The sequence below is a fragment of the Engystomops pustulosus genome, chromosome 4, assembly GCF_040894005.1.
Source record: "Engystomops pustulosus chromosome 4, aEngPut4.maternal, whole genome shotgun sequence".
Classification (NCBI taxonomy): Eukaryota; Metazoa; Chordata; class Amphibia; order Anura; family Leptodactylidae; genus Engystomops; species Engystomops pustulosus.
The window spans coordinates 159,086,149-159,113,975 of record NC_092414.1 but is presented as its reverse complement, the minus strand read 5'-3'; the positions used below and the strand labels follow the sequence as shown (position 1 = coordinate 159,113,975).

The following is a 27,827-nucleotide window of genomic DNA, read 5'->3' as shown; positions in this document are numbered from 1 at the left end:
TTTCCAATCACTGTTAAGATATATTCATTTTTGCCAAGGTTTAGGGTCTGCAAAGCAGTAGGCTTATGCCTTATTATCCAGTAGTTTAACTGGATCGCTTTAAAGGGAGGCTAAATTTCATGGAGGAATGCATTAAGAGAATTTTTGCTGCAACAGCTAAACTTTTAATTCCTCTTGGGTACTAGATAACTGTATCCACCCTTCAGAAAGAAATGACAGGCTGCTGGGCCCATAAATTTCTTATGGAACTTTGCCTAAGGCTGAGCTAATAAAATACCATGTTTCATGTGTCTTGTTATGGCTGTGTTCAAGTTTTGGTCTATGTTCATATACATTTGGATGTATACAACTAGAAAGTATCCAAATGTGTATGATAATGTTCGAAGACTTCTATGGATAGAAGTAAAACAAGTTAAGGAGTTTGTTTTCCAGGGTCCCTGGTTTCCAGGGGCCGGGCCTGGTAACCCTCTTACTATGGTATTGGAAAAAAAATAGTGTGCCCCACAAACCACAACCAATATAATGTCCCGTTTCCTTCAGCCCCTCTATTGTGCCCCTTTTTCTGTAGCCCTCTTTTAATGTCTTGATAAAAAGACAGATACAGAAAAGGGGACACCATAATACCCCTTTTTCTATGGCAACCTCCACACTCCTATGATGTCCCCTTGTCTTTGGCCTTTTCACTGAAATTTCCGCAGCAGAGCCCCCAAATGCAATGTCCCCAGCAGTATACCCTCCACCCAATTAAACGTCCCTAGCAGAGCCCCTACCTTATGCAATGTCCCCAGCAGAGCCCCCCACCAATTAAGGGTCCCCAGCTGAGCCCCCTCAACACAATGTCACCAGCAGTGCTCTCCCATTAATCAAATGCCCCCAACCATGAAATGTCCCCAGAAGTGCTCCCCCCAATGCAATGTCCCCAGAAGTGCCCCCCCCCCCCCCCAATTAAATGCCCCGAGCAGTCAACCCCAGCAGTACTCTTACTAGGAGATAAACCAGCAAAGGTTAAAAATAGAGCTCATCACTTAGTCCAATTTATAGCTTTAGCGACTAGAATTCACATAGCAGCTAAATGGAATTCTCCGGACCTATCCTTTTACTGCGTTTAAGAACAGAATCAACCTACTGATGCTGTTTGAGAGAATTGAGGAGACTAGGACAGACACCTACCCAGGAACCCGTGGATCGCTTCACAAGGCTCCCCCACCCTCGTGAGAGCTCTATCCCTGTCCCCTTACTGGTCCATTATGCATCAACATGGCTCCAGCACTTCTCCACACATAGTCTTGGTCTATCCACTATCTATTCTACACTATAGAGATCTTGTGATCTTGTTACCTGTATGCTTTTCTCCTTTCCCCTGTGTCCCCTTCCCCACCCTGGTTCCCTTATGTTTTATTGTTGTGAACAATACAGAAGCTGGCTATGTATCAAGAAAATTCTGTTTTCATTACTAATCCCCTTGCGTGGGGTACACCTTGCGCCTTGACCTATTGTAAGGCATTTTCCTATGTTTTTCAAACAATAAAACCTTGTTGAAATTAAATGCCCCGAGCAGTGCTCGACAATAATTAAATGCCCCCAGCAGTCCCCCCCACTAATGAAATTCCCTGAGCAGTGCTCCCCCTAATAAAATGTCCCCAGCAGTGCTCACCACCCCTTATAAAATTCCCCCAACAGTGCTACGTAATATAATTCCCCCCACAGTGGTCCCCCTATTAAAATTCCTCCCCTCCTAATGAAGTGCTTCCCCCTAATGAAATGTCCCCAGCAGTACTCCCCCCATCTATGAAGTGTCCACAGTGATGGCCAAGTAAAAATAATAAAGACAACACTTACCTCAGGCGCTGCTCTTCACCCTGCATCTATGACTTCATCCCTCTTTAGTATTGTATAAAGAATATTCAGGCACACAAAGTTTAAGTTGAAGTAAATGATCAAAGTTATATTGTGGTAACCAAAGCATAACGTTTCGGCTAAAATAAGCCTTTGTCAAATACTGTGAAAAGTCAAGGCAAAACAAAACGGTTATAAATGAGTTTTAGTGATCTGACATAAACTGCTGCCATGAAACACAAGTTGTCCATATAGAATGGGGCACATTTACGTACCCGGTCCCTCTAAGTTCCCAAGAGTGTCTGACTACAATGCACCTTGCCGAGATTCACGAAGATTGTGCGCCCGATATCCTACATGTGTCGCTTTCCCCTTCAGGTCCTCCGGAGTTCACCTTCTTCTTCCCGGTGTATGTAAGTGCACTGGATGCATCCCCCCCCCCCTCAAAACCCCCAAATTTCTGTAGCATGTAAGCCAAAATTCAAAAGCGTGCGACACAATCCCCTGCTAAATCCCTGTCATAGCGGCGCAAATCCCTAAAATGTCAGGGAATCCAACGGAAATGCAATCTGTGGACCCTTAGTAAATAAGCCCCAATATGGGTTTACAACCATCTTATACAGGACCGTATATAGCAGTGGTGGCGAACCTATGGCCCGGGTGCCAGAGGTGGCACTCGGAGCACTCTCTGTGAGCACCCAGGCCATCACCCCTGCACAGAGTTTCCAGACAGGACTCAAAAAACCTCCTCCTGCAGTTCCTGGCCACTCAGGACATGCTGTGATCAGGGATAAAGCTACCGCTGTAAGAAGGAAGTAATAAAAGAAGTCAGTCATTTATGTGTCTGTAGCGCTGCGCTCTGCTGACTGAAGGAGCAGCAAGTATAAAAAGGGAAGACTCCGCCCCTGGAGGAGGATGCAGCGCAGAAGGACCTATCCTGATTTGGGGGGATGTGTATCAAGTGTCGAGGCATTTGGTGTGTTGTCTGTCAATCACAAGTGATAACATGAGTAAGTGGGAGGTGTGTTTCTAAGAATCCAGGGGGGAGAAAAAAAAGAGAAGGGATTAGAGGGTCAGGTGACCCAGTAGTTGAGTGGGATACCAGTTAAGGTAGCGGTATGTGGCCTCAGTAGCCTCATTGATTCCGTAATTATAAATTACAAAATGTACAAATGTATACAACAATTACATAAACATAAAAATTCTGGTTATAATGGGATCTCCATAGTCACAGGAAGCCTCGTAGTTAATATATTACATATTCAAAATGCTTCTCTTCTTTTGAGAATGTTTAAAGCAATAGCCCCTTCGGTGGGGATGTGTTCCAAGACGTGATATTTAAGTTGAGCTAGGTTATGTCTGGCTTTATGGAAGTGGTATGGTATCGGGAGTAATAGGTTGTTGGTAAGAATCGTCGATTTGTGTTGCCAATGCATGTGCCAACCGATTGGGTGGTCTCTCCTACGTATACCAGTCCGCAGGTTTGTCCGCAACGACAAACATTGAGTTGCAGGTAAAGAAGTCACGTATTGGGTATGGATGGCCTGTGTGTGGATGGCAAAAAGTGCTGCCTTTGGAAACATTGGAGCACTGTGCACATCTCAGGCATGGGAAGGTTCCCTTGCATTGAGTATGAAGGAAGGTCTGTCTCGTGACCCTTGTGTTTGAGCCTAGATCTGCTCTGACCAACATGTCTCTGAGATTCCTGGGTCGTTTGGCACAAGGTAATACTGGGTTATGAAACTCCTCAATATTTATGATATATATATCAGTGGTTATATGTCCTGAATCATCTTTTGCAACTACTGTATCCAGGAAACTGATGGATGTGGCACTCTGATGAATAGTGAATTTCAACTCTGGGTAAACTGAGTTTCGATATTCATGAAATGACAACAGTGAGTCTAGTGTACCCCTCCACACACAGAATATATAGTCTATGAAACGTTTCCATATTATGGAGCTCTGCTGGAAAAGTGTACTTGGGTAAATATAACTTTCCTCAAATTCTGCCATGAAACAATTTGTGTAAGGTGGGGCCATATTGGACCCCATGGCGTTTCTTGTAACTGTGTGAGGAATTGGTCTTGAAAGAGAAAATAATTCTCTTCCAAGAAATGAAGGAGTAAATCAATGTAAAACGCAACTACCGTTGGTGAATCTTTCAGTTCCTAGCAAAGGCACGCCTCTGCCGTCTGTCGGCCTGTGCCTGGTATGATGTATTTATACGGCAACACGGCCGTGTCATAGCGGGTGCACGCCGACAGGTGGCAGAGACCTACCTCTGCTAGGAACCTAAAGAGAGATGGGGAGCCGTGGGGTCAAGAGGAGCTCTGTATCAATTATCTCCCCCCCCCCCCCAAGCTTAAGCTGATTGAGAAGTTTTGTAAGGTAATAACACTAAAAAAGGGGCAAATGAGTTGCTGCCAGATACTTATTTCTTTTAGAACGAAAAATGAGTGGATTTATTGAAATCCTACTTTTATGTACCTTCTTTATTGTGACAATTCTGTGGGTGAACAAATGACAAATCCTCGTACGAATAATGGCTCTTTCACATTGGCGTTGATGTTCAGCCTCAGTTGTGCTGCTGTTATGTTTTGTCTCCATTCTGTTTCCGTTTTGCTTCTGTTTTGTCTCTGCATCCGCCAAAAAAAAAAAAAACCGGTAGGTTAAGCATTGCTTTGAAAATATCGCACCTGGTTTTTCAGCTGTATCAGTGGGAAAAAACGGACGTTTCATCAGAAAGGCATAGACTTCTATTGCCTTCCTTGATCCCCATCCGTGAAAAAAATAGGACATGTTTCATTATTTTTTCCACGGACAACGCATCAGTGAAAATACAAGCCAATGGGAAAACACCTATTAAAAACAATGTCTTTGCGAGGCATCCGTGGAAGTCACTGAACCACGGACGTGAAAAACTACGCCAATGTGAAGGAGCCCTAAGGATGTTCACCAATCTTTTATAAGTGATTTGCATCTAATTAATATGATCAGCTTTAGAAGCCAAGAACAAGCATGCCTGCCACAAATGCAAGCATTGTAATACAAGTATAAGTTCTTTAGTTTTATCCAAATTTTAAGTTGTTAATTATAGAACAGGGATTTGTGTTAGGTTTTATGAGATAGAAGTCTTGGAGGTGATATAAGAGCCAGATAAAGATAAAGCACACTAACCTTAAGATAAATGTGCGGCAACATATGATGGTGCGTTCATAATAAAATACTTGTGTTGCAAGTTTTCCAGAACAACATGTACTTGGATTGATATAAAAGGCATTGCCTTCTATTTTGTGGCCAAATGATCTAGTAAATCAATATGTTGATTTGTGCAGGGTGTATTTAACCGTTTAATAAATATTTAGGATTGCCCTAGCCATGTAAATGTATGTATTTGTACTTACACCACAGCATTGCATAAGATCATTTTTGTATACATTGTTAAAAGAAATCGCGGAAGCATCATCTAATGAAAGGGTATTTACCGTATATGCCAGTATATAATCCGAGGCCCCTAATTTTAGCACAAATAACTGGGAAAACTTATTGACTCAAGTATTAGCCTAGGGTGGAAAATCCATTGTTCACAACCTTTCCCAGTACTGAAATGTCCCATGCAGCCTCACGTGGTAATGAAATGTCCCATGCAGCCTCACGTGGTAATGAAATGTCCCATGCAGCCTCACGTGGTAATGAAATGTCCCATGCAGCCTCACGTGGTAATGAAATGTCCCATGCAGCCTCACGTGGTAATGAAATGTCCCATGCAGCCTCACGTGGTAATGAAATGTCCCATGCAGCCTCACGTGGTAATGAAATGTCCCATGCAGCCTCACGTGGTAATGAAATGTCCCATGCAGCCTCACGTGGTAATGAAATGTCCCATGCAGCCTCACGTGGTAATGAAATGTCCCATGCAGCCTCACGTGGTAATGAAATGTCCCATGCAGCCTCACGTGGTAATGAAATGTCCCATGCAGCCTCACGTGGTAATGAAATGTCCCATGCAGCCTCACGTGGTAATGAAATGTCCCATGCAGCCTCACGTGGTAATGAAATGTCCCATGCAGCCTCACGTAGCGAGGGGGAGATGCGTCCATAAGCAGGGGGTAGGGGTGTCAAAACCCTCTTGGAAAAGACCGCTGCAGTTACTGACACATATCTTATGCCCCATTATCACTTTCATCCCCAGTCAAAGGTTCAGGCAGATCTTTTCTGGTTTGTGTTTGACACAGAGATTTGATATGTGATCAGTGTGAAGGGGTTAGATGACTAAGTCATTTCAATAGCCAAAACTCATCAACTACACCTGATGTATAGACAAGGAAAGGACCTGTTGAAATGACCCAGACTGATAACCTCCCACACGCAAAACACTGATAACACTTGTCACTTTGTTCACACGACATGAACTGCTGCATTGGAGGAGGCATAAGGCATGCAGAGAAGTAGATGTGAGGGGGCGGCTAGCAGGACACCCCCCCCACTGATCAGGAAATATAAGATAAAGATAATTTATGTGGATGTAAGGAAAACACCTTAACCTGTTAGTTAATAGGGTTCTGTAGGAACCTGTCCCTTTCACCCCTTCCAACATTTGACGTAATAGTACTGCATTGTGGGAGGTGCGTTCCCGCAATTTGCAGTACTATTACATCAATCTTCTGGCACCGTCTCCTAAACGGAGCCAGCGCCAGAAGCTGCGTGTATCGGCTATATGTTATAGCCAACAACCGCCTCTAACACTAACTTTCCGCTGCTCCGATTGCAGCCCCAGGACCGCCAGTGCCCCGGGGCTGCGCAATCCTCTTCCAGGAGGAAGCTGTATAAGAGCTTGAACAAGTGATCAGAAGATCGCTTGTTCAAGCTTACATGTCAGTAAAAGTAAAAAGAAGTTTAAACAAAGTTTTTCTTAAATAAAAATAAATAATAAAAGAAAGTGAGAGTCCCCCCCCAAACACCACATTTCCCTGTACACAGTAATAAAGTACAAAAAAATCCCACTTATTTGGTATTTCTGCGTCCATAACAATCTGTACAATAAATCCTAATCATAATTGGACCCGCTCTGTGAACGTGGTAAAAAAACCAAAAAACTTCCCAAAAATTTACATTTTTTATCAAATTACTTTACAAAATGTTCTAAAAAGTGATCCACAAAAGTTAAAGCACCAAAATGATATCACTGAAATGCACAAATTGTCACGCAAAAAATAAGCTCACAACCAGCTCCTTCAACCAAGAAATACAATAGTTATGCCTCTGTAAAAATGGCAATACTAAAACAAATGCAATTTTTTCTATTCTAGTTTTCCTTGAATAATATTGGACAAATATAAATAAAACTATGTAAATGAGGTATCGCCATAATCATAGTGATCCTTAGAATAAAGATAATATATTATTGTTATGCTACAGTGAACACCCCCCCCCCCCCAAAAAAAGCTAAAAATCCAAAACAAGAATTGATGATCTTATTTTCCTCCGCACATAAAGAGTAAATAAAATTGCTTCAATACGCTAAAAACCCACTAAAATTAAGGTTTTTTTTACAGTGCATCTTCTTTCGCAAAAAATAAGCCCTTATTTGTCTAAATTGTCCAAATTAAGTAAAGATTGTATAGCCTATTCCCGCGCGTTGTCATAGAACGGTGCGGCGGTTAGTGACTTACCAACAGGGTTCAGACACCGTGATCGGGGCAAGATGGCGGCTGTTCCTGACAGCCATCCATCCTGCCCCATGGACCAGAAGGGTTACGTCCAACCCCGCCCCCCCCCCCCCAGTTCATGATCTGTGCTTTTGGCTCATTAATGCAGACCAGCCAATAGCAGCGAATTTACTTATGACGTCAGTAATACCGATCACCATTTCTGTAGACACGGAGATCGGGGCAGGATGGCGGCTGTTCCTGACAGCCACTAATTTTGCCTTGCGGTCCAGAGGGGTTTTGTTGCCCCTCTCTGTCCTTGTTTGCCGCTATTTGCTGGTCGATTTGGTCCAGCCAATAGCAGCAATATCCGTCACAATGGGCATCGCTAGGGTGAATAAGAGCAAGACTTGGCGATAATTTCCCTACGGAATACAAAGATATGGTACAAAAGCGCTGGCCGTGCACATTGTACAGATTATGGTGTACAACTCTTACGAGCTGTTCCAATGTGCAGGTCCTGCCGTATCATTTCTCCATTTTCAAGAGGAAGATATTAGGAAACTAATATTGGGACAAGACGGACGAGGCCCCAGTACCTCTGGTTTAGATGTTCCTGTGTTTTGCCAGGACAGCATTTTCCCGGTGAATTCTGCTGCTTCTAAAGGTAGGACTCAATAAAGAGTCTGTTCCAAAAGAGTTAGGATGGACACTATGTACTACTACGATACCTGCAACAACTCCAGAGTGACAAAAGTTTAGTTGGTTCCTTGGTATATTCTACCTCCTTCCACACATTCACAATTCACCCCCAACCTGTTGTGAATTCATTTCGGTAAAATGAATAAAAAACTGTTTGGTCACATTGATCCCTATACCCTTCCATTATTTCATTGCAGGATGTAGTTTGCAAACTAGGGGCACTTGTGGGTTTTATGGTTTTTATTTAGGTTTTCTATTTCCCCTCGAAGTCTCTGAATTTGTTAGCAAATCCTTTATATATCTCCAAGTTCTTTCTTTCTTTTTTTCTTTCTTTTCTTTTTTTTTTTTTTTTCTATTTCCCCTCTAAGTCTCTGGATTTGTTAGCAGATCCTTTATATATCTCCAAGTCCTTCCTTCCCTTCCTTCCCTCCCTCTGCTGGACTTTCTGTACTAGAGTTTAGGATCACATGTTGGGTCTTTCTCGCATCAGGAAATATGGCTTCCTAATCAGAGAGCTGACATTTTACAGTGGCACAAACTGGGCATCACATAACGTGCGCCACATAATGGGCACTGAACTTTACAGAAATAATTACAATTTCCATCTTGGACTCCATTGCACATCATATTTGAAACACAACTACATGCTCAAAATGCTCATTTCACCACATGTATTACACTACACCACATATTACACCTTGCTTAATTCCCCAAGGGGTGTACATTCAACAATTAGGGTCACTTTTCAGGTTTTCCTCTGTTTTGGTACCACTAGGGCTCTCCAAATGTATCCTGACACATGTGAAGGATTTCTGTCAAATTTGGCTTCTAAAAGACAAACACCCCTCTTTTTCCTCTACTGTGCGCCCATAAAGCATTTTATATGCACATGTGGGGTACTTCTACACTCAGGAGAAATAGTTTTACACGTTTTTTGGGGTTATTTCATATATTATCCCTTGTGGCTTACAAAAATTAGGGGTAAAAATGACATTTATCGGAAAATTTTCACCTTTTTAATTTTTAGGGATATTGGATAATTATCAGGGAATTGGATAATTCACCTGTAGGGGCAAATACATATATTACACATTGCAAAATTTTCTAAGGGGTGTGCGTTCAAAAATTATGGTCACTTTTCGGATTCTTATCTGTTTTATTCCACTAGGGTTCTCCAAATGCATGTCAAACATTTCTGTCAAATTTGGCTTCTAAAAGGCAAACATCCCTCTTTCCTTCTACTGTGCGCCCATACAACATTTTATATACACATGTGGGGTACTTCTACACTTGATAGAAATAGGTTTACACATTTTGGGGGGTTATTACATTTTTTTTATACCTTGTGGCTATAAAAAATTAGGGGTTACATGACCTTTATAGGGAAATTTTCACATTTTAGCTTTTAGGTCCTAATTAAATCAAACCCCTTTACGGACAAATACACGTATTACACCTGGCTAAATTCTCTAAAGGGTGTGCTTTCCAAAATGGTGACACTTGTTAGGGTTCCCCTCTGTTTTGGTACCACTACGGCTCTCTAAATACATACTGACACATATAAAGGATGTCTGTCAAATTTGGCTTCTAAAAGGCCAACGCCCCTCTTTCCCTTCTGAGCTTCACTCGGTACCCATACAACATTTTATTTGCATGTGTGGAGAGATTCTAGTACACGTTTTTTGGGGGTTGTTTCATCTTTAATGCTTCATGGGATACAAAAACTAGCTTTAAAAGTGACAGCTGAATATATCGGACGCTGAGCGTTAACAGGTTAAAATTATGTAAATGAGCCTGAGGGGCTCTAGGCTTCATAAAGACCTATGAAGCCCAAAGCCTATGCATAATTTTAAAAACCTTCTTTTTTTGTAAAAACCAGAACATAACAAGCTAAACCAGATCCTGCCAGAGGGGACACACACCAGAATTTTAGTGGGCTTGGTCAATCTTGCCCAATGTTTACAATCAAGGCCTTCAATCCTTGATCCCAGTGGTCCTTTAAGTTTTGGTGTATGTACATTAAAAAATATATTTTAAAAATTCAGTCAAAATATAAGGCCCAAAGCTTTCTTCAGTTCTGTGCTGTTTTCAATAAGAAATAGTTAATTTTGCTTTTCTCCCTAAAGTAAAATTTGGTTCTTGTGTAAAAATGATTTGGAAATATTCCTAAACAAATTGTTTGTATGGCTGTATGGGAAGGAAATTCATCCTCGTTTGCACTTTGTTCACCAATTCTATTTCCATGGTATGATGTTAGCGAGCCAGCGCGGAATGTCATGCTTTTACATCTTGACTGCTCATGTTCCTTTGTTACAGAATTACTGAGGCTTCGGGCTGATTGGAAATGGCAGCAAGAATTCTGTGAGACGAAATCAATTATGCTTTTTTCTATTTCTCTTTGTCTTTTACAGACTGCAAAATGAGAAGTGGATGAATGTAAGAGCGGGCGATATCATCAGACTGGAGAACAATCAGTTTGTGGTTGTAAGTAATACTTGCATTTATTTTACTTTTATATTTTTAGTGAATATAGATAATATACAAGATTGCGAAATACCTCACAAAATGTAACTTTTTAAAGCTGCAGTCATCAGATTTGTTAAGTGTTGAACTAGTGTTTGCCCATAATGCACCACGCATTTCAGCTAAACTGGTGTTCACCCAAACTTTACCACATTTAACTTATGCCACACACTTCAGCTAATGCTTTCCCCCACTGCACCATATCCTAAAGCTTGTAGGTGTAAACACGCTCCATCCCCTTTAATGGATACTCGGTGGCAGCCAACCAGGCACGTTCAACACTTGCACCAACTACTTCTGCTAGGCAGGAATCTTTTCCAGATGTGTTTGCACTTTTATGGTGACAGATGTTTTTTAATGTTCCTTTTTTCTTGATAAAAGGTGGAATCACAATGGATTTTCCTTAGGATCTTCTGTGTAAAGTTATTGAGAACTTTTTTTTTTCTCATTATACAAAGAACAATAAAGCTAGAATAAATTTGGTGCGTTCACAATTCTGTTTTACAGCTCTGCTTGCAGTACTGAGTTACTTCCAAAAGATGGCATCAATGCTGTATGATGAAAATAATCAACCCTTTTAGGCAGTTCCCTCTATGCAACAGTTGTAAATGATGCAGCTTGCATAACTTCATATGTTTTCTTTATTTTACATGTCTCTTGTTCTTTGTAGCCAAAAAAACACCACTTTTGCAGTTGCTTAATTAACAGTATCTCAATGTCAGGACCTTGGGAAAGCTGGGAGCAGAATGGCTGCCGTACATAAACACATTACTTCCACATACACAGGAGCTGCCTGAACTGATTAGACAGGACTAATCAACCTAAGATGGATTACTCACACACAGAAGCTGGGGGATGGTGTGGCGATTGATTACTTCTGCCTGTCAGGGACAACACAGTGATGACGTTTTCTCGGGTTATGCTGGGCAGGACAAGGCTGGAGCAGTGCATAATAAGGGTGACAAGAGTACCGGGACACCCACAGAAGTGACAGACCCTCATTATCATTTTATAATAGTTTTTTGAGCAAAATTAATGCAGTAATTAAACTGTATTAACATATGTTTCTGCATCAGTGTAGCTACAGCAGTCTCAAGGTATGTTTGGTTCGTAATGCATAAAAGCAAATGGTAGGTTTCCTTTAACGTTACAGGGGGTTTTCCATGTAAATGATACAAAGTATTACAGCTAAAATCCTATCAAAATGCATGGGATCTCTGCTGCAATTCCTGGGGGCAGGCCACTACACTGAGAAGGGAGATCTATTTTCTCTGTTCCTCTGCTTTGTTGTTATTCTGGCACCAGTGGCTGCAAGAATTGGCTCATTATTGGAGTCCCAGGTTTCCAGACACATTGATCTGATATTGATGAGCTTTCCGCTGTTATTTTTATAAACATGGAAAACCCCTTATCCACATGATGTCAAATGGGAACGAGATTCATCAGACTAGAATAGCTTTTTTCAATGCTCCATGCTAGGGCTGCCCCTATGCATTTTTGAGCTCCTCACTGGCAACTTTTGTGCCATCCCCCACACATTAGTTTCCCATCTTAGGTTTGCAATGTAGTGTAGTAATAAAAAAATATATATATTATAATATATTATCATGGGTAAAATCTGGTGACAGAACTGCTCCTTCACTGCCTAAAATATCTCACCCCTCAACAGGTACCCACAGGTAACACGATAATCAATGGGTTTCACTTCATCTTTCGGTTTTTAATTTTATGACTGATGCATTTCCAGTATGTAATAAAGATCTACACTATATCCTGTTACTAAATGACTGTTTAGGGCCTTGATTCTGGGGGACACTTCTGGATTTTCCTATAATCAGGCCATAGTTTTACTAATAGATGCTGGTTACCCAAAATATACAAAAAATACAAACACATAAAAGCGCTTGCTGTTTATTCTCCTTTATGTTTTCATTCCAAGATTGTAAAGTTGTCTTCATTATATGGAGGGTGCGGTCACAGTAAACTCATAAAATGAAGGCTTGGTAAACAATGAAACTTAATTGGCCACTCCACTACACAATATGAATCATGTTAGAATGATGTAGCCGTCTCACTGACGTAGATTGGGTAGATTGCAATATGGAGACTTGAAAAGCCATGCCAAAAACTTAAATATTATCCTTTTCTATTTCACAGGCTGATATGCTCCTTCTGTCCAGTAGTGAGCCACATGGTCTCTGTTATGTGGAAACAGCTGAACTTGATGGGTGAGAGTTTTTATAATGATAAATTATGCACACGTCTTTCTAACTTGTATTTTAAACCACATTTGACTTTTTCATCACTGTGCGGAGACACTGTATCATTAGTAATAAAGCTCTCATGCATCTGTTGTAACAGAACATGGTGGATTACATTGACTTAGATGTATGTCTTTGAAAAGGAAGGAATAATGAAGACACTTTACTATTTTTGTCATATGATGTATACTTTATAGTGATGTGTTCCAAATGTTGTACTTTTTTTTCCCCCTTCAATGTCACATGGTTGGATAGTTGTTGAGTGGAGATAACTCAAAATATCCCCAAGATCCAATAGCGTTATGGGTTCTGTTGACTGTAAATTCCCTTTAAGGAATGTACATTACTGGAGAATTTAATATTTCATCTCCTGAAAGCCTGGTTGATATTAAAGGGGACCTGTGAGCAGATTTTGACCCAATGAATCTCTATCAGTATGGTAAACACCTTCCTGCAGTGTAGATTTTAGCCATGAAGAGCAGAAGAATAGTGAAGAAATCAGGCAATGCCCTTTTGAGGCTGAGTATATTTGATGATGAGCTTTCGAGAATACTAGTTCTCTGGTTCAGACATGATGTTATGCATGAAACAGAATATTCACAGAATTTTATACACACTAGGCAGTGATAATCAAATGATATTAACAAAACTTTTAAACAACAGAATGTTATATACATAGACATCTTATGTACGACAGGATGGTAATAAACTGACTAAAAACCTGTGAGGGGAGACAAGAGAGCCCTAACACTTATCTGCTTGTGGCCTCTAAGTCAGAGATATGGGGACATGAATCTGGCATGGATATTAAGACTACTTTTCATGGTATTAAATATCTGAATTCATTCATACTCCCATCCTTTCATTTCCCTCTTTTTCTTGAAATGTCCAATTTAAATAGTAATCCACAAATCTTCCATAGTGTGTTCCTCTCTGGAGAAATGTGCGGCCACTGGGAGATCTTTGCTTTTACTTTTAATGCTGAATTGGTGCTAGTTCAAGCACTGATGAATTCTCTTGGTTGTTTCCTCCCAACATAAAAGCTTGTGGTGGAACACTGTTTACACATAATCCGGAACATCACCTTTTTACACCTTCCAGATCATGTTACCTAGTGCAAATTTCTGCTGACAGATTCTCTTGGCTAGTTGTTTTTCGACGCACTCAGTGTATTATATTTAATTTTAGGATATATAAAGGGTACATAAAATCCTTCTAGTTTACATTTTCCAGCTTATTTTTAAAGACTTGTACAATTGTTCATGATTGGTTGACGGTCACTGCTATCTTTTTTTCCCCTTACTTTAATGTAGGAGCTAAAGTCAAACTTGTAATTGATTTCATATTTACTGCTGAATCTTGTTAAACATTTTAGTACAATTGGAAGTATTTGTTTGTGTGCTACATCATACATAATCAGTCGCAGCTAATGTCAGGTGGATTTAGTATATTTCTATTGTAAACACAAAAGTATCAATGAATGAATGAATGAATGATGATGCAATTAAGACATCAAAACATCTAGTAAAGTTTAAATTATATTTTTGACAGCAGCAATTTTCTTCATATTTTATGTAAAGATGCTGTTATTTACAGTAAAATTATTTGATCTCATTTATTTGCAGTTATATATATACATATTTAACCAACAATCATATTTTTCCCATTTATTTATTAAATTATGTTGCCTTTTGACTTGCCTTTATATGATAAGAAATGCAGTGAAATTGGTAAAAAAACGCATTTGTGCCGTTTTCTTGTGGGCTTGGATCTTACGGATTTCACTGTGCTCCCCATATGACATGTCTACTTTATTCTTTGAGTCGGTACAGTCACGGGGATACCAAATTTATATAGGTTTTATAATGTTATCATACATTTAAAAAATTAAAACCTCCTGTACAAAAATTTTTTGGGGAATTTTGCCATCTTCTGGCACTAATAACTTTTTCATACTTTGGTGTAAGGAGCTGTGGGTGGTGTCAGTGTTTTGCGGATTTTGATGACGTTTACAATGTTATCGATTTTAGGACTGTACGACCTTGTGATCACTTTTTATGGAATTTTTAATTTTTTTTTAAATTACAAAAAAGTGTCATTTTCGACTTTGCGCACGATTTTCCGTTACGGGATTAAACGCAGTGAAAAACCGTTATCATTTTTTGATAGATAGGGCATTTTCAGACGCGGCGATACCTAATGTGTTTATGATTTTTACTGTTTATTTATATTTATATCAGTTCTAGGGAAAGGGGGGTGATTTGAGTTTTTAGGTTTTTTTTATTATAATATATTTTTTTTTTTAAACTTTTTTTTATTTTTACTATTTTTCAGACTCCCTAGGGTACTTTACCCTAGGCTGTCTGATCGATCCTACCATATACTGCCATACTACTGTATAGTACATTGTAATGCATGGGTCAACCCGAAGTAGACTCGAGTCTTCGTGAGACCCCAGGCTACCATGGCAACGGATCGCCTCTCCCCGATGACGTCACGGGGAGCGGCGATCCTCGAAAAGATGCCGTCGCCCACGCAATCAGCGGGAAAACACCCGCGATCGGTGCTCTCGCCGTTCGCGGGTGTTACCGGTAAGCCTTTGCTGCAATATGCAGCAAAGACTTACCGGCTATGGAGAGGGCTCAGCGCGTGAGCCCTCTCCATGCAGCGCGACCCGACATGTGACGTGCTATTACGTCACGGGTCATGAACGGGTTAAAACCACCTTAAGTCCAATATTCCAAACAACAATTTCCAAATGGTCCCTCAAAACTGCAACCCACAGCATTACTGCTACTAAAAGAAATGACCAACATACTGATAATGAACACAAGACTCTATACACAGACCAGTATTACCAGTATTATTGATGATCTTTATTGCAATATTGTTATTATACAAACGCCACCCTGCAAAGGACAATATCAGTAATGATTCCTCTGTACAAGGTCTAAATAATAACACTAAATCATGATTATTACCAGTACATAATTACTGAATAATACTAAATGATACACACACAGACCATTATTTACCACCATATATTAACTGTATTGTAGCAAATACCAGTCCTGCACAGAGGCTGCAGTGTAATCCAGTGACATACATCCTATATACTTCTTACACCTGACCCTCACATACACAACTGACCACACTGTGCGCCCACATATATCATGTAAACCCCTCACACCACAACTGACCACACTGTGCCCCCACATATATAATGTATACCCCACACACCACAACTGACCACACTGTGCCGCCACGTATATCATGTTTACCCCTCACACCACAACTGACCACACTGTGCCCCCACATATATCATGTATACCCCTCACACTAAAACTGGCCACAATGTGCCCCCTTATTATACTTCATTAGATAGGTCTCCGCCTTCATTAGGCTGTGTTCTTTCTTCATAAATCATTAGGTATGCCCTACCCTTAGGAATTTATTAGGCACATGGGTCAATAAACACACCGTGAGAGCACAGGGTGTTAGTACACACACAGTGATGTCACAGCACAGAGCCACCTCATGTATTATATATACTGGGCCACAATGAATTTTGTATGCTGAGCCCCTTAATTATTTAACATACCGGGCACCACATAAATTTAGGATACGGTCACACGTACCGCTAGCACCGGGGGCTGTGCTTCGGCTTGATCTTATGAGCGTTTCCAGTAAAACTCATGTGATTTCTCACTGCAAATGCGTTTGGGCCGAGGCACATCCCCTTGTGCTAGCGCTGCGTTTGAAAAAACAGCCCTAACATTACACACCATACCTACCTTAAGCCGACCCACGTATAAGTGGAGGGACCTCATTTTAGCACCAAAAACTGGGAAAACCTATTTACTCGAGTATAAGCCGAGGGTGGGGAATACATTGGTCACAGCCTCCCAGTATATAGCCAGCAAGCCTCCTGTAGTATACAGCCAGCCCCCGGTAGTTTATAACCAGCCAGCCCCCGGTAGTTTATAACCAGCCAGCCCCCGGTAGTTTATAACCAGCCAGCCCCCAGTAGTTTATAGCCAGCCCCCGATAGTTTATAGCCAGCCAGCCCCCAGTAGTTTATAGCCAACCATTCCCCAGTAGTTTATAGCCAGCCATTCCCCAGTAGTTTATAGCCAGCCATTCCCAAGTAGTTTATAGCCAGCCAGCCCCCGGTAGTTTATAGCCAGCCAGCCCCCGGTAGTTTATAGCCAGCCATTCCCCGGTAGTTTATAGCCTTTCCCCAGTAGTTTATAGCCAGCCATTCCCCAGTAGTTTATAGCCAGCCATTCCCCAGTAGTTTATATCCAGCCATTCCCCAGTAGTTTATATCCAGCCATTCCCCAGTAGTTTATATCCAGCCATTCCCCAGTAGTTTATATCCAGCCATTCCCAAGTAGTTTATAGCCAGCCAGCCCCCGGTAGTTTATAGCCAGCCAGTCCCCGGTAGTTTATAGCCAGCCAGCCCCCGGTAGTTTATAGACAGCCAGCCCCCGGTTGTTTATAGACAGCCATTCCCCGGTTGTTTATAGCCAGCCATTCCCCAGTAGTTTATAGCCAGCCATTCCCCGGTAGTTTATGGCCAGCCATTCCCCGGTAGTTTATAGCCAGCCAGCCCCCGGTAGTTTATAGCCAGCCAGCCCCCGGTAGTTTATAGACAGCCAGCCCCCGGTTGTTTATAGACAGCCATTCCCCGGTTGTTTATAGCCTTTCCCCAGTAGTTTATAGCCAGCCATTCCCCAGTAGTTTATAGCCAGCCATTCCCCAGTAGTTTATAGCCAGCCATTCCCCAGTAGTTTATGGCCAGCCATTCCCCGGTAGTTTATAGCCAGCCAGCCCCCGGTAGTTTATAGCCAGCCAGCCCCCGGTAGTTTATAGCCAGCCAGCCCCCGGTAGTTTATAGCCAGCCAGCCCCCGGTAGTTTATAGCCAGCCAGCCCCCGGTAGTTTATAGCCAGCCCCCGGTAGTTTATAGCCAGCCAGCCCCCGGTAGTATTTAAACAGCTAACAAAGAAGCACTTTGCCGATACTCTCCTGCGCTCAGTGTTCCCTGAGCACAAGATGCATCAGCTAGCGGCGTGTGCTGGCTCTGTTGCAGCTGTGGGCGAATGCCACATATACATAGAAGATGTCCATCATGTGCGGGCTAAATGATCGAACTACCAATCAGGCCCAGGCGCCACATATATATAGAAGATGCCACTCCCATCAGGCCCAGGGCACTAAATCACTGCGCCGATGTATATTGGGCACAGTACTGTTAAGGAATTAAGTTTACAGGCATGTAGAAGGACAATGTAGGGTTAAGGGCAAAGCTTTCTAATGGAAGTTTTTATAAAAATATATTTAGTTTGGGGGGTGTAATTAAAGACAGTTTGTCTTTAAAATCTAGTTATTGTGGTACATACCTGAACTGATAGGGAAGTTTTGGTAAAGGGATGGAAGCTAGGGAGGAGAATAATTCTCAAGCTACAGTACTTGTATTCTCAAGTCCATGCTTCCTAATTGGAATTATAGTGCGCACACTGAACATTAACAAGCCAGTCTTTGTATATGTTTGGAACGACAGCTCCAGAGCATAAATCAATGCAAGGTGCCTCTAATGGCAATGTTTATGAGAAAATAATATCACTCTATCTTAGCAGAATGATATTGTTAATACTGGCATGTTACTGCTGGCAATCATTGTCACTTCTTGGCGCTGCATGCCAGTATTGTGTTATTATTACACTATTATACAGTGCTGGTGGATGAGACGATTAATACTTGGGCTAATATGACATATTGTATATCATTGCATATTTTTCAGAGAAACGAATCTGAAAGTTCGGCAAGCTTTGCCAGTAACTGCTGACTTGGGAGAGGATATTTCAAGGCTTGCAGAATTTGATGGTAAGTAAGAGACTAGTGTCATGATTCCAGTTAATATTATCTGAACCTTAAAGTGCAACTAACCCATTTTTTTCCAAATCAATGATATGACGTGAAGAGGGGAATAATTGCTGGAAGTTTTCTAGTAATTGCTAGTATTTCACGGCTTGTATGCCCTCCCAGTGATAGGACACACCCTGTGAATTCACAGAATCGAAAGAGCATGTAAAATACAGGTTGTAAATCTTTACTTTAAAAACAATATAACATATTAAGCAGCATGGGAACAGCAGGAATACATGAATAAGTGACAAGTTATACTGACTTTTCCCATATATCACAATCTGTTCAGTGCCTCCTTCTCAATAACAAGCTGAAGTAGGATGGTAGAATGGAAGATTGTACTTACTTCACTTTAAAGGGAACCTGTCACCAGGGACCTAATTTTCACTAAAAACAGGTTACAGAAGAGCATTACAGCTGCATTGCAAATATGCCTTTCTGCCTTTTCTAAGCATTTGCATTGCAAAATAATTGTGTGTTATAACTTACCTTGCAACCCAAGAGAATCCTCTGTGTAGTCCCAGGGTTTGGGCTTTGGTTTGGATGCATTTCAAAAAACAATATGTGACTTGCCTGTGCTGCAGACTGCTCAGCCCTTGGCCACCACCTTTGTGCTCCTGTACAGCTCCTCCCTTCCGTTTCCTTCACAGAGCTCACAGCTTGGTGAGCTGACATCAGTGGGGGAGGGATGAGCTGTACAGGAGCACAAAGGTGGGGGCTGAGAGCTGAGCAGTCTGCAGCACACACAAGTCATAAACTGAAGCCCAACCCCTGGGACTACACAGAGGATTCTGTCAGGGTGCAAGGTAAGTTATAACACACAGTGATTTTGTAATGCAAATGTTTAGAGAAAGCAGAAAGACATATTTGCAATGCAGCTGTAAGGGGCTTCTGTAACCTGTTTTTAGTGAAAATGAGATCCGTGATGACAAGTTCCCTTTAAGAAGAAATGTTATATTTTAATAGACCACCTTATTTTTTATATATACTTATAGTATATGCTCACATACAGACCTACTGGTATGTTATCTTTTGGTGGTATGTGTAACGACTGCAGCAACTTCAATTTTTGCACATGTGGTCTGGGGTATCTTTCTCTTCTTATTCCAAAACCTTTCAAGTGACCTCTTATTTACAATTATCTCTGGAAATGAGACTTCATTAATCTTCACAATTGATTTTGCATGCTGAATAAGACAGAGATTGCTAGTGTGAGAAGGAAGAAATAAAGCAGAGAGACAAGTAGGTGATTCACACTTCACCATCATGTACCTCTTACATCCCTGCTTACTCTCAAACATTCAAATGCTCTCCAGCTGCCCCACATAGTCTGTATATGTTATATGTCCTGGAGAAGCAAAAGAGCAGGCCGTGTAATCTTACAGTAACACTGGGCCCAGTTTACTAAACTTGTGTCCTAAGCGTTACCATTACAATGCATTAACATTACATTACAGGATGATATACTGTATACGGCACCTCTTTATTTTGCCTCTCTTCGCACAGCCTTTTTCCTGATTTTGCAGACAAAATTATGCACAATCATCTATATGTAAATTAGCAGCATTTTAAACACTCTCTCTCCTAAACCTTTACCTAAAAAAAAGTATAAATAAAAAAAACAAGCACAGCTCGCCTTGCATGGAGACCATCCGTGTGTATATGTATAGCTTTGGAAACAGCTCAGGGAACTTGAATAAAAATCCAAGTACAGCTATCGCAGGAATTTATAAAGTTGGTGCTGTATTTCATCTTCATAAAATAACATCCAAGTGACAGTCTATATGAGGAAAACCTCGGTAGTAGGTCTACATGTTACCGAAGTGTCCTTGTGGCTATTTTACCCTTCAAAGACATCAGATGCATGTAGTCACAAAAAGTCATGTAAAGATGCAATAAAATGTGTTTCTTGGTACAATTTAAAGGGATTGTTCCAAAAATTACATTGAAAGAGAACCTGTCACTAGCTACCCCCCCAAAACCACACACAGTACTTTTTAGACCTTGTTTGCATGATCACCACTTTATTGTACTGATTTTTGCCAGTCCTATAGAAGTGCTTGCTGATTGTTCTAGCAACAAGACAATCCAATTTCTAGAAGTGTTCTGTGTGAGATCACCACAATTACTTAAACCCTTTCACTCTTGCATTCCTCCAATCTGTAGATCTACATCCTAATTAACTGTGCCCGTGCAGCCAGGGTGTAAATCTGTAGTCCATACTGTTGTTGAATTTTTGACAGTCTCCAGCAGTCTCGGGGACTGAAATCATCAGTATGTTGTCAAAAAAATTAATAAATTACAGTGCACAAAATGTATCATTGTAATGTGTCAATACTATTTATTGTAAAACCTAAAAAATAAATATATACTTGCAAATTGGGAAAATCTATTGACACGGGTATAAGCTTAGAGTGGGAAATGCATTGGTAACGGCCTCCCCCAGTATATACCTAGCTAGCCTGCCCCTTGCCTCCATCATATAGCCAACCATCCCCCTACCTCCAGTGTATAGCCAGCCCCCAATATATAGCTAGTCAGCCCCCTGCTCCCCCCAGTATATAGGTAGTTAGCCCTTTGCCTCCATTATATAGCTAGTCCACCCCCCAGTATATAGCCTGCCAGCCCTTTGCCTTGTACAGCCCCTTGCCCGGTCCTCTTATTGAAAAATTCCTGCGGGCAGTGACAAGTCCATGCATGCTGGCACACACAGACTATGACGTCAGCCACTTGTCGACATCATAGTCTGTGCACCACTAGCATACAGGGATCAAGAGAAGGACCTGCAGGGAGGTTCCTGAAAGATGAGTACAAAGTTTATTTTTTTTATATACCAGAGTATAAACTGAGTAGTGCTTTTTCAGCACAAAAATTGTACTGAAAAACTCTGCTTATAATCGCGTGTGGGTGTGGACTTTCTAAGCAGTTTCATGATTCTTCTGTGCTATGAGATGCTGTGTGATGACAATGTGCTTAGATTGTCATAGTGCAGGGTTTATCTTCACTTTTATTTGGCTTCAGAACATTCTACTTGCAACTGACACATACAAAAAGAGAGATGAGAGTTCAATAATATCCATAAGTTGTATATAAAAAACAATGACACTTTCAGCTCTGCTAACTCATCTAATCACACACTGTCCACTCCGCTATAAAGACCTTATCTGTCTGTAGCTACTATAGTAAGTCTCTGCACACTGCTGCTTGCCAGCAGGAATTGCCTGCGTCTGAGCTGGTTGGGTGGAGGGGCAGCAGGGAGAGAGCACTTCAGTTGCAGATAAGAGAAGCTATTTATGGCTATATCCAGGGAACCAAAATAGTAAACACCAGGACTGATATGACATTTTGGAATTACATCTGGGAAAGGCTATACTTTTGTTAAAGGGGTATTATCCAAGAAAGGATTCTTAAATATACTCAGGTCAATAAAATAACGCATTCTATAATTCACTGTTATTAACAAAAAACAGCATGGTACAGATATTGGGGAAAAAAAGGAATGATAAGTATGCTCACCCGCTCGGTAGTGTTGCTCCGTGAGAGTAATGCTGTGCCCGCTCAAGAAAAGAGAAGTTTGGTCCGGTCCCAAGTATGGAATGAAGGTAGAAAAGAGAATCCTTCGGCACCAGCAGTAAAATTTTAAATGTTTATTTCAAAAATTAAAAAAAAATAGAAAAAACGAAAGTAGTAAAGACATGGTACAATAAAATATGTTTGTACCATTTTTTTTACATTTTTGAAATAAACATTTAAAATTTTACTGCTATTGTACAGATATTATTCCTCTCTGCTTCCAGCCTCTACCCTTGCATTTCAAGACAAGCTCACACACATGCACACAAACTTCCTACAGGTAGTTTAGGTCTTCATCCAGGGGAGGTGGGCACAGCAGAGCTGACAGGGTGTGGTCTAAATCAACAGCACAGTGGTGCAGTGGTTAGCACTACAGACTTGGGGTGCTGGGTTCAAGTCCCATCCAGGTCAACATCTGCAAAGAGTTTGTCTGTTCTCTCCGTGTTTGCGTGGGTTTCCTCCCACACTCCAAAAACATACTGGTAGGCTGATTAAATTGTGAGCCCCATGAGTACAGGGATTGATCTGGCAAGCTCTGTGCAGCGCTGCGGAATCTGTTGGCGCTACATAAATAAAGAAATAATAATAATAATTATTATAGATATAACAGGGCAGAGAATGTCATGTTTTATAGGCGTTTCATGAGTCTCATCATCCCTCATTTGTGTTCTGTTGCATCTCTTTCTATATGTCAGATACTAGTAAATGTTCACAAGATAAATGAAAGTGTAAATAAACCTGTACCCTGATAATCTAACCACATTGTCAGTACACCGTTCTAGAGGGTTCATAAAGTGTCTGCTTTGAGAGGCCCCGTCCACATTCTGGAATGTTACACTGATCAGCCCAGGAAGTGATAGGAGCTAAACAGCAAGAAAACTGAGTAAAATTATAAAGATAGAGATGAAAATAATCTTTATTGTGTAAACATCACTAGGAGATTGAAATTTTGAGAATTTTCTTTCATGGGCAATCTCCTTTAATAACAGTGAATTAGAGAATGTGTTATCTTGTCTTCGTGGAGATGTGCAGGTACTGCTGGTATTCTTGTATATTGGTAGCACCTCAAAAGGATATCTCGGACTCCCGTTCTTAAAATCAATATCGTGCTTTATTTCATTAAAAGCATAATTAAAACATTGCGACGCGTTTCGGTTCCGAACTAGAACCTTCTTCAGGCGGATACATAAAACACACATTGTACTGTTGGACATAAATACACACATACCGGAAATCTGACCTCCGGTGTCTCTGGATTGCATCCGGTTCGGACAGTTACCGAGATGCAAGGTTATCAATCAATAAAACAATAATATTGGTAAAAGACATATCAGAAATTATCATAGGCAAGATGGAACAAAAGAAGAGTCACAATAAAAATAAAGTGATCTCCGGAGTTCAATAGGAGCTTCTGGTCGGGTGAATCACGGATTTTAACTTAGCATAAATTTGTGATCTAGTTTAAATTCATTATAAAGTGGTACCCTGAGTGAGAGATCCATACGGGAGGTGTCATGGCTCGTGGTCATGCCGCTAGTATCCGTAGTAATCCCCTGTCATATTAGTGCTGTCAATCAAATGATCATACTACGGAAGCCTGGTGTGGCCAAAAAGGATTTCTTTCCTTCGCTCTAATTCTGATATAGCAGCTTCTACAGTCAGGTATAGTTGCTTTTACAATCGTGTGCATCTACTGGTGGAATAGTTGGACAGTCAATTTTTTATTCTGTGCAAAGCACTGTGATTTCTTGCTGTGAAAGGTGGTTGAAAAATTAATTGTTGGCCACAATGTCATATCTATTAGACTGATTCAATGACCTCGTTCAGGCCACCCGACGAAGAGTATTCAACTTAAAAATCCAATATGATTCTCTTCTGTTCAGAGTTTTAATTCTATTTTTAGTGTCTATGGCAATTTGTTCTATCGGAGTTACTGTAATATTTCCAACATTTTTTTCATGTGTTTTGAAAGGCTGTGTTTGAGGAACCTGCTTTTCGCCTTATGTCTGAGGTTCATACATACTCTAAGAGTCTGAACTGTACGCCCCACGTGCTGCAAGCCGCAGGAACAGTTGATTAAATAAATTACAAAATCCGATGCACATGATAGAGACTGTTTTATATTAAAGCTTTCTCCTGTGCTATTGGTTTTGAAGGGGGTGGCTCGTTGTTGACAATGCCACAGCATAGACATTTTTTATGTCTACATTTTTTGATTCCGGGTGTACCTGGATTCTGATCCTTCTTGCTCGTTTTCCTCCGTAGCTTGCTGGGGGCAATAATATTCTTTACAGTCGTTGCCTTCTTGAAGGTTATTCTTGCTTGCTTTGGTATAATTTCAGATAAGGATCTTACCCCAGTGTTTATTGAGGACTTTCCTTATCTGGCTGTTCCCTTTATCAAAGGTAGTTATAAAGTTTAATGAAAAAAATCTTGTGGTATTATCTTTTTGTTTTGGAATCTTCTTGGAATTCAAGTATTCCTTTTGTGTACGTTTTTTGTTGAGGGTTAATGCTTGATTGATTATAGATTTAGGATAGTTCTTCTCTGCAAATTTTTTCTTTAAACCTTCTGCTTGTTTCTCATAGTCGGTTTCATCGCAGAAAAAACTGCACGAACAACACTGACTGAATGGCACATTCTTTAGCCACTTAGAGTAGTGACCACTTCTATAATGCAGAAAGCCGTCGCTATCAACCTTTTTGAAGTGGGTCTTCACAATTCTACCTTTTGTTATGAGTGACTTCAAGGTCCAGAAAGACTGTTGTCTCTGTATCGACATTTTCAGTAAAAGCTATTCCCCAGGTGTTCTTATTTAATTTCTTCACGTACAAGATGGCCTCTTCTTTTGTCCCGTTCCATATAAGGAACAGATCATCTATATAACGTTGGTAATAGATGATGTTTTTCGTCCATTGTGTGGCCTGAAAGATATGTAGGTCCTCGAACCGCCCCATGAACAAATTAGCATAGCTTGGGGCGGCTCGAGTACCCATTGCCGTCCCGGACTTTTGGAGAAACAATTCATCTTCAAATGGGAAATAATTGTGCTCAAATACAAATTGAAGACCTTCCATCAAAAAATCGATTTGTTTTTGTGGGGAGTGTATTCGAATTTTCCAGATACCAGTGTGATGCTTCAATTCCTAGATCATGCTTGATGTTCGAATATAGGGACGAGATGTCAAGTGTCAGGAAGCTATATGCATCCTTCCATATAAGGTCCTTGAGGTCTAGGATTAGACTGGTAGAGTCTCTTAAGTATGAAGACAAATTCTTTACTAGTGGCTGCAGATATAGATCAATAAAGTGCGATAGTTTACATGTCAGGCAGTCTATCCTTGATGTGATAGGATGTCCCGGGGGCCACAATAGACATTGTGGCCAACAATTAATATTTCAACCACCTTTCACAGCAAGAAATCACAGTGCTTTGCACAGAATAAAAAATTGACTGTCCAACTATTCCACCAGTAGATGCACACGATTGTAAAAGCAACTATACCTGACTGTAGAAGCCGCTATTTCAGAATTAGAGCGAACAATAGAAATCCTTTTTGGCCACACTAGGCTTCTGTAGTATGATAATTTGATTGACAGTACTACTATGACAGAGGATAACTACGGATACTAGCGGCATGACCACGAGCCATGACACTTCACCTCCCGTATGGATCTCTCTCTCAGGGTACCACTTTATAATGAATTTATACTAGATTACAAATTCACGCTAAGTTAAAATCCATGATTCACCCAACCGGAAGCTCCTATTGAACTCCGGGGATCACTTTATTTTTATTTTTATTGTGAAGAATGTGACTCTTCTTTTGTTCCATCTTGCCTATGATAATCTCTGATATGTCTTTTAACGATATTGTTGTTTTATTGATTGATGACCTTGCATCTCGGTAACTGTCTGAACCGGATGCAATCCAGAGACACCGGAGGTCAGATTTCCGGTATGTGTGTATTTATGTCCAACAGTACAATGTGTGTTTTATGTATCCGCCGGAAGACGTTCGGAACCGAACCGCGTTGCGATGTTTTAATTATGCTTTTAATGAAATAAAGCACGATCTTGATATTGACGGGAGTCCGAGATATCCTTTTGAGGCGCTACCAATATACAAGCTTGGAATACCAGCAGTACCTGCACATCTCTGAAAACCATCCACTGGTGCCCCTGGAACACGGAGGACGGGACCTGCTTGTGTAATAGCTGCCAGGATACTCAGGAATTGATCATATATGCACTTTGTAAGCGATTGGACTCTCACCTGGTGTGGTGGATCAAAGGAGGAATTTTTGCATATATCGTTTAATGCACGAGGAGAGCGCTCCTATCTCTTTTGTTAACCTGTTCTATCACGAGAGGGAGAGCACGTATACCTTTGTGCATACCTCCTCTCGCTCCCAGGTCTACCACAATCTTGTTTTCGTGGGAATACCCCTTTAAGGGTTGGATTTTCATATTTAAAGGCCACATAATAACCTGATTTTGCAAACCTTGAGAGTATTCTGAACAAGTCTCACTAGTCTCCATATGTGCTTGTTTTAATGTTATTCTGGGTACAGGAGGCATGTTTTATGATGAATTGATGTAATTTGTACAACGTTTGGCATGAACTATCATTATTCGTGAGACCAAGACATCAAAATGTTTGGACTTGTAAGTCCCCTAGAGACAAGCCTTTCTAGAAGTTGATAGAAGCAAATGGAGACCAACATCATAGTAATAGATATTCTTCAACCACATATGGATTTGATGATCTGTGTATTTTTTTTTCTTACAGCTGTTCAGTTTATATTATATATGATTTGATGAAAGTGCAATCTGAACTGTATTATAGACATTATATTGCCTTCATAAGTTTCCAGAACTTACATCACGGCTGAAAAAAGTTGAGAACCTGGTAGAAATAGCAACTGTTAAGCAAAGTAACTGCTGTCATCATTTGCAAGTTCCTTATTTCCACCTCTGTTCTAGACAAGTGGAATGCACTTTGCTTGCTTTTCAATCATTGTCACTTTGCAAATGTGCATCATATGATCTCTGCCTTGCTTTATAGTCTTATCATTATATCATTTCAATTCCTAAATGAACAAGAAGTCACCATGATTATTCTAATTGTTTGACCAACTGTGTTTGTTGGTAAGATTTTGGGGGTTTATGTCTGCTGGAAACCCCCTACAAAGGGAAGTCATATTAAAGCATTCATAATTCATCTCTATTTATTTTTCAATCAGGATGAACACAATCTGGCTGACTCTAAGGAAAATGTCATTTCTGTTGCCTTAAGGCTTAAAGGGTTTTTTTAGGTACTGTTTTGACATGAGTTAGAATCCAATAG

The 27,827-nt window shown here is 40.7% G+C and overlaps 1 protein-coding gene across 4 annotated transcripts in view; it reads left to right on the top strand.

Moving 5' to 3' along the window:
- ATP8B4 (ATPase phospholipid transporting 8B4 (putative)) overlaps nt 1-27,827 on the top strand; it is a 210,838-nt gene that overhangs the window by 109,824 nt on the left and 73,187 nt on the right. For all 4 annotated transcript variants that reach the window (XM_072148286.1, XM_072148283.1, XM_072148285.1 and 1 more), the window contains 3 exons: nt 10,601-10,673; nt 12,870-12,940; nt 18,779-18,861. In XM_072148286.1, coding sequence (XP_072004387.1) covers nt 10,601-10,673; nt 12,870-12,940; nt 18,779-18,861 — 227 coding nt within the window. The remainder of the gene's footprint in view (nt 1-10,600; nt 10,674-12,869; nt 12,941-18,778; nt 18,862-27,827) is intronic.